Consider the following 8,285-nt stretch of genomic DNA (forward strand, 5'->3'; position numbering starts at 1 on the left):
TAAGCATTTATATAAATACTCAGAAATACAAAAGAAATTAACCCAAATGAATTTCAGGATCATATGACCTCGGATTAATTTTTATTGAATGAAAACAACTTTAAGTTTGTTGGTTTAATTAATACAGACATGTCTTTAGAGTCATCAAAAGTATAATATTTGTATAATATTATACAGTATAATATATAATAATATAATAAATTATAATATTTTATTGTACCTAGTTTTACTAGAAGTGAAATAAGATCTTATTATTCCTGGCACAAAATTTGTCATTAAGAAAAATAACTTGATATGATGAAACTTTTAAATAAATTAAATGTAAATGAGATAAGACATTTTAGGTGAACACTTTGGGAATAATTATGTTTTAGGACTGTCTACTTAAAATAGTTTCTCCAGATTTTTGGTAAGTTGAAACTGCTAAATTAAGTTAAATGATGAGAATTCATTGGATATCCAGATCATTTCCAAATAGGATACTGGAACATTAATTGCTAAGCAAGACTAAGTTTACCTGCTTTTGCTTACTAGAGAAAAACTAAAGATGTTTGTGTTCATTGGACACGTCTTGTACCCCACTGAAGAAAGAAATTATGTTACAGAATATGTTCATAGGTTTGCCAGTCAAGAAATGCTGGTATGACAAACAGTTTATAATTATTTGCTTCTCAGTTTTCACTAGAAAATTAACCTTAAAACCTCAGTTGTTTTTTTGTTGTTGTTGTTTTTTGTTTTTTGCTGTATGCAGGCCTCTCACTGTTGTGGCCTCTCCCGTTGCGGAGCACTGGCTCTGAACGTGCAGGCTCAGCGGCCATGGCTCACGGGCCTAGCCACTCTGCGGCATGTGGGATCTTCCCGGACCGGGGCACGAACCCGTGTCCCCTGCATCGGCAGGCAGACTCTCAACCACTGCGCCACCAGGGAAGCCCAAAACCTCAGTTTTAAGGTTAAGAATTCTAATTAAAATATGTAATTAAAACTATTAAAATTAATAAGTAAAACATCTTTGTATGCAAGGAAAAAGAAGGTATAAGGAACAGAAATGCATTTTTTCAAGGGAAAATAAAGTAATTTTGTCCTAAAGCTGGTTATTTCTAAATGGGAAAGAAAATAAGGGCCAAATTTATATGGATATACAAAGTTGTTCTACAAAGTTCTAGGTTTATGAGAAAAAAAAAAAAGAAACTTTAAAAAGGAATCCTATGTGTGGTCAGGACTAAGATTAGAATAAATTTAATTGAGTAAATGAAATTTAATATTAAAGGTAAAGTGGTATAAAGCCTGAATTTGGTTTTTTCTCTGTTAAGAGGACAAAGTTTTCTTAGAGTATTAATCTGCTTTTGATAACAGATTGTAAAAGTTCTTTAGCTTTTAAGTAATCTGTTTTAACTTTCTGTATTTGTTTTGAAATCTTTTATTGTCACTTTGGTTAAGTGAATATTGTTCCACAGTTATCTATCATCTTATTCAACCAAGTGTTCTGAAACTTTTGATATTGTTAACAAACTTCCCCAAAATCAAATTCTAACTGAAGTTCATTTGACCTCTAGCTAACTTCGAGGTTTTTCCAAAGACTCCTGGAACACCTCAAGAGAATTGGGTTTTTTCTTCTTATCAAAGAAAGATAAACCTTATTTGGTACATTAAATTACATGGTAAGCATTGTCAAGTGTGTGTTGATAAACCTTCTTAAGATATGGGTAAATGTCATTAATATAGATGTTCTAGAAATTATATAAAATTTCTAAAAGTTGAGTAAGTCCTGGTAAAATGCTACTGATTCTAGTTATTATCTTAAAATATTGTATGCCACAGCAATTACCAAGTTTCTTTGTCAACTGCATTGTAATCAGAAAGTCTTTTGTCATTCACAGTTACTGCTTTACTTTGATGCTTTTGCAAAAAACGTTTCATCTTCAAGAAGATTCATAGAAAGGACTTTTTGACAAGTACAGGTTTCTGATAACTTTCAGATCATACCACTGAACTGGGTAAGAAATTAAAGAATTCTAGTAGAAAATCTGATGGATTCATGAAGCTGTTAACAAAGGATAAAAATCAAGGAGTAGTCACATAAAACTGAGTGAACTGATAAATATGGTTATAATTTTTTCGTTTTGTCTGAAATATGACATTTTAATATGTGTTTTCCAGATATAAGGAAACCATTCCCCTCAAGCTATTATAACTTACAGCAATTTGGTAAATTATATCTTTGTAAGTAGAATTGAAACATTTATCTTTTCTTTCTACCTGATTCCTTCAGAAATTGGAAACTCTTAGGTTTCTGGGAACAGCAGCCTTATCAGATGAATAAAAAATGCTACCTCCTAGCAGCTGCAGGAATCTCAAGATATTTTGGGGACCTCAAGCAGAGGAATCCACCAAAATCTATAGATTTCACAGGTGAAATCTGATGGCAAGCCCTTGGTGTGGCTTTCCTGGTCTTGAGAGACTTTTTTTTTTTTAACACCTTTATTGGAGTATAATTGCTTTACAATGGTGTGTTAGTTTCTGCTTTACAACAAAATGAATCAGTTATATATATACATATGTTCCCGTATGTCTTCCCTCTTGCGTCTCCCTCCCTCCCACCCTCCCTATCCCACCCCTTCAGGCGGTCACAAAGCACTGTGCTGAACTCCCCTGTGCTATGCGGCTGCTTCCCACTAGCTATCTACCTTACGTTTTGTAGTGTATATATGTCAATGCCTCTCTCTTGCTTTGTCACAGCTTACCCTTCCCCCTCCCCATATCTTCAAGTCCATTCTCTAGTAGGTCTGTGTCTTTATTCCTGTTTTACCCCTAGGTTCTTCATGACATTTTAAAAAATTAAATTCCATATATGTGTTAGCATACGGTATTTGTCTCTCTCTTTCTTTAAAACTGCAATTTGAGATTCCTTATAAAAAGGTCCAGCACAGCCAATTTATTTTTATTTTATTTTATTGAAGTATAGTTGATTTACAGTGTCATGTTTAATTTCTGTCGTATAGCAAAGTGACTCAGTTATACACACACACACACACGCACACACATATATTTATTTTCATATTCTTTTCCATTATGGTTTATCACAGGATATTGAGTATAGTTCCCTGTGCTATACAGCAGGACCTTGTTGTTTATCCGCCCTATATGTAATAGTTTACAGCTGCTAATCCCAAACTCCCAATCCTTTCTCTCCCCTTCCCCTTGGCAACCACAGTCTGTTTTCTATATCTGTGAATCTTAGTTTTGTTTGTTTTGTTTTGTACATATGTTCATTTGTGTCATATTTTAGATTCCACATATAAATGATATCATGCGTTATTTGTCTTTCTCTTTCTGACTTACTTCACTTAGTATGATAATCTCTAGGTCCATCTATGTTGCTGCAAATGGCATTATTTCATTCTTTTTTATGGCTGAGTAATATTCCATTGTGTGTGTGTGTGTGTATATATATACCACATTTTCTTTATCCATTAATCTGTCGATGGGCATTTAGGTTGTTTCCATGTCTTGGCTATTGTGAATAGTGCTGCTATGAACATAGGGGTGCATGTATCTTTTTTGTTCTTTCTTTTGTCAAGGCAATTTTTTTTTTTTTTTTTGTGGTACGCGGGCCTTTCACTGTTGTGGCCTCTCCCGTTGCAGAGCACAGGCTCCGGATGCGCAGGCTCAGCGGCCATGGCTCACGGGCCCAGCCGCTCTGTGGCATGTGGGATCTTCCTGGACCGGGGCACGAACCCGTGTCCCCTGCATCGGCAGGCGAACTCTCAACCACTGCGCCACCAGGGAAGCCCAAGGCAATTTTTTAAATAGATGGATAGTTTTTCTCAAAAGAAAACTTAGGTAGTGTACATATTTCTAAATGGTAACATTAATTAACAGTAATATTTGCAAATAACAGTTTCCAGTGCTCCAGCCTGGGGTTAATTCAACTTGACCCAGGAATTGGGGATGGAGCCCCTCAACATGGCTTTAAATTAGGGAAGCACACTGGGGTTATCAGAACTTGGAGTCACCCCCTGTTTCCCTAAGGACAAAGGTCACAATGAGTGAAATGGGATTATTTCCTTTACAAAAAGCATACAGTAAACTCAATAATGGCCACTTGGCAAAATTAGGGGAACTCAGTTTCTTCTTTCTTCTTGAAAAAGACATGAGATTGACTCCCTTAAAGTTACAGCTTCCCCAGAAGTTATGCTCAAATGTGTTTTCAGGAAAGAAAAATCAGTAATCTAATAAGTCACTGTACCTCACAGTTGTGGCTACGGAAAATCATCCTGTTTCTTTCCCTTTCAGACAAGCTTCACACAGTTCTTATAATGTGACCGTCTGATAAATTATGCTAAACATAGATGCCATGCATACTCCTTGAGCGTTTCTTCCCACATTAGAAACACCAACATTAGCAATGGGAAACAACCTCTTACAGAGGAATTGTGTCAGCTTTATTACAGATGTCATAGCCACATGTATTCCCTCTGATGGATGAGCTACAGCAGGTCAACTTGTCCTAAATTCATTTTATATCAAATGGTGAGTTAAATTACTAGACAAAGCATACCTTGAAACAGATCTTGGTACAGAGGGCTTTGTGACCGCAATGACCTGTACCTTAAAGCCTAACCATCCCAAAGGTCACCGGAGATACTGTCATTGCTATTGAGATATTGGCTACTTCACGTTTACATAGTAAATATTTGCAGCATATAACATTACAGATTCATAAACCCATAATTAACTTGTGATTGTTAATGGATAGATGTGCTGTGATTTTTGCCTTTAGTGATAGGAAAACTAAATGGTAAAACGGGTCACTCCTCAAACCATGGAACATTTTCTTTAACTTTGCCTAGTAAGGAAAAACAAAACAATTACATGTGGAACCGTAACCTGGAAGAGTAACAAATATTGTCTCAAAAGGTACAAACTGTACCTGGACCTTAAGCAGCATAATCACCTTGATCTCACAAAATAATACGAACAGGAAATTTAAAGTGTTAAAAGTATATTAAAACAATTCTGAAAATGCCAACTACTGAACATATACCCTTCGGGGAAGGAGAAAAGCGGCAGCAGATGTAGAATCTGGTTTGTTTACAACAATACAAAGTAAGGTAATTCCCCAAACCACATTCTTTGTAACAAATCTTTACAGTGAGAGTTCAAATTTGGGGGAACCATTTGTTGGACATTAAATAGAACTGGTAAGCTGTCAAGAAGTGGGTAGAAAGTGCTGTCCTTTGGGTTCCAGACCCTGCCTGCTTCAGTTTGGAATTCCTCCTATATTCTTATTACAGTGAGATTCTAGTTCTTCCACGGGCTGTATGGGCTCTGCTACAAAAGACACAACCCAGCCAATTCTGGGGTGAAAGCATACAAAACTTGTCCCTGGTACCATGAAGTCATTCAACAGAGGTGGTGAGAAAGTGAAGAGTTCTAAGAAGGCAGGGTGGCCAAGGCCTCTGCTCCTTCCCAACCTCCACAGAATGGTTAAGTCACGACCTTCCCACGAAGCTGGAAAAATGAAAATGATGCCTGCTGCCTAAATCCATGCCAGGCAGAAAACCAGAAGGCTTGGCATGTGCCCCAACCTGACAGAAAAGTCAATTAAATAAGCTGCAAGTTGAATTTACAACTGTTTCCGACTAAACATTTTTGGCTCTCATTCCATTTATCATCAGTGGCACGATTTCAAGTGAAGTTTGTGCAAAAAGACTCACTCTCCATTCAACAATGTGCACAGAAGAAGGGAATTCCAAGAGTCTATTTGCTACCTTCTTGGTAGGCTTCAAGATCAGAGTGCCCTCCCTTCCAGCAGCCAAAATGGCCTCTTTGTCCAAGTCCATCACACCCCTGCCCAGACCCCTGAAGTCAGTCAGTGTCATGTGCATTTGGCATGCTAGGTTTATTTATTTAAATACGTGAAGCTCCTCCTGCAGGTGCTCCAGGATTGTTCCCCCATTAGTGTGGGGGTGCCCAGTTTCATGTTGAGCAGCAGAGTGCGATCTGTTGCAGCTTGCCCAGGTCCATCAGCAGCTGCTTGATGCAGTGCTTGAGCTGCGGAAGCCTGGCCAGAGGCTCCGGGGGCTCCAGCTCCCCAGTGTAGTCCAGCCAGCTCTCCAACACGTCCAGCTCCTTCTCAATGGAGTCCATCCTATGCGTAACTTCGTCCTGAAGAGACTCCACATGCGTCAGCAGGTTAAACTGCCACTGGTGCTGGGAGCTCAGCAAACCCTCTCCGCCTCTGTCCAGCAGCTTCCGAGTGGGGGCTTCCTCAGGTAGGACCTTTCTGGAGACATATTCCTTCACCTTTGGGGAGCTGGGTTTGGGGTCACTGTCCCCTCTGCTCCTGTCTTGTTCTAGAGGCCAGCCCAGGCGCGGAGAGTGGGAATCGTCACCATTCTCGTGGAGGGGGTTGACTGCATCGTCAAGGGCAGAGCACCGGGTCTCCACCACCAGCTTCTGTTCCACAGCAGGGTAGTAGGTGCGGGGCTTCTGGTAGCAGTGCTTGCTGGTGATATATGACTCCTCCACAGACCGGGGCAAGGGCAGGGGCAGAGGCTTCTCCACCGCCTTGTTCAAAGTTCTATAGCTTGGGGCTTCCTCCCTGCTCTTGGCTTCAGTGACATGGATGTGTTTGGAATGAGATCTCCCCTCTGCCAGATGCTGTTTCCAAGGCTGACACCACAGCTGCAGATCAGGATGTTCCCGGCTTCTTCTTCAGACTCCTTGGTACCGGATGATGTGTTTTGCAAAGGATCAGTAGTAACCGTATCAACCAAATCTGATACAACCAAGTCAGGATCTAGGATCTCGTGGGTCCCACTAGTGGACAGCCTGGAGGACCGTCTCCTTGATAGGACTTTGTCAGTGTTTTCCGAGTAGTTTTTTACTTTTCCTGGGATGAATTTTTGTCAAGCCGAGGACGTTTTAATGGGACTTCACTTCTTTTTGATATCTTCCATCTTCTCAATTCCAATGTTATTGGTTGCAAAGTTTGAGAGTTTGAATCCACAGCAGTAGGAGCTATGGAAGGGGGTCTGCCTCGCTTTCTTTTTGGCTCCCTCAAGTTTTCTTGCGGACTCTTCACAATGTCATTTTCAGGTTTCTTATCCACTTGAGCATCTCCAGAATACTCTCTGTCATTTTCTGAAATGTTCTCTTTATCTTCCTTCTTGTTCTTGGGAAGGCTCCTCTGACACTTTCCCCTTTTCAGAACAGATTAACTTTCCTTCTTTATCAGGCTGTTTGGGTCTCTTTTCTGTCTTTAAGGCTTTGTCCTCTTTGTCTTTCTTCACATCGGCTGTGGCTTTTCTCTGCTCTTTAAACTTCTGTCTTTTATCAGGAGATGATGAAAGACTTTTTGTGTTCTGTTTCCTTAGGCCTAGCATTACCCACAATATTCTGATCTTTCGAAAAAGCTTTGACATGAATATGTTTGACAGTCTGAACTACTCCATCATAAAATTTCACAGTGTTAAGTACCTGTGCTGTACAGTATATCCTTGTAGCTTTTTCTTCTATGAGTTTGACTTGATTTTCCCCATATTAAGTGAGATCAGTCACCATTTTAATAAAAATGGTCCATCCTTGTTAACAGCAGTGATTTTGGCTGGGTAAAAACGACAATCAGACCAGCAAGCAAGGACCTGCTCATTTATTTGAAATTCAGATGATCTTTCCTCTTCATGTAAGCCCGCTTTCCTCAGCTGTATTTTCTCTAAAGGGCGTAAATAAGGACTTTCCCAGCAGAACCATTCATCAGAATGATGGTTCCAACGCTTGAAATGGATGAGTACTTTTCCTTCTTCGTAATCAATAACTTCTATGTGAGCTGGATACCAGTTTTTTAACTGGTCCCGGGCTTCCAACTGGCCTCCCACTTCAAAGCTGATTCCTCGTCTGTTAGGTGGATGCTTTGTCATTTTCAGTCATCAATGGGGGCTGCCTTTATTCTACTCACAGCCCCGCTCCGGCTGCTCCGCTCCGGGTCCAACCGACTGAAGGACTCTGCGTGCTGCACACCAAGTATGACAACTTTATTTTTAGTTTCTTGAGGAATCTCTATACTAATTTCCATAGTGGCTGCACCAATTTACATTGCCACCAACAGTGTAAGAAGGTTCCCTTTTCTCCACACTCTCTCCAGCATTTCTTATTTGTAGACTTTTTAATGATGGCCATTCTGACTGGTGTGAGGTGGTACCTCATTGTTGCTTTGATTTACATTTCTCTAATAATTAGTGGTGGTGAGTGTCTTTTCATGCAGTGCAGCCAATATAAAAGAG

At 39.7% G+C, this 8,285-nt stretch overlaps 1 protein-coding gene across 1 annotated transcript; it reads right to left on the reverse strand.

Moving 5' to 3' along the window:
- Window positions 1-5,979: 5,979 nt before the first annotated feature.
- Window positions 5,980-7,965, reverse strand: LOC112397625 (PHD finger protein 20-like). Its single transcript, XM_024741876.1, is given in 6 exon segments — window positions 5,980-6,711; window positions 6,714-6,889; window positions 6,892-7,187; window positions 7,189-7,361; window positions 7,363-7,475; window positions 7,577-7,965. Coding segments are annotated over 6 exon segments (1,836 nt in total). The 5' UTR covers window positions 7,923-7,965.
- Between the last annotated feature and the right edge of the window lie 320 nt (window positions 7,966-8,285).

This window comes from Neophocaena asiaeorientalis, unplaced genomic scaffold, assembly GCF_003031525.2.
Source record: "Neophocaena asiaeorientalis asiaeorientalis breed wild unplaced genomic scaffold, Neophocaena_asiaeorientalis_V1.1 scaffold389, whole genome shotgun sequence".
Taxonomy (NCBI): Eukaryota; Metazoa; Chordata; class Mammalia; order Artiodactyla; family Phocoenidae; genus Neophocaena; species Neophocaena asiaeorientalis.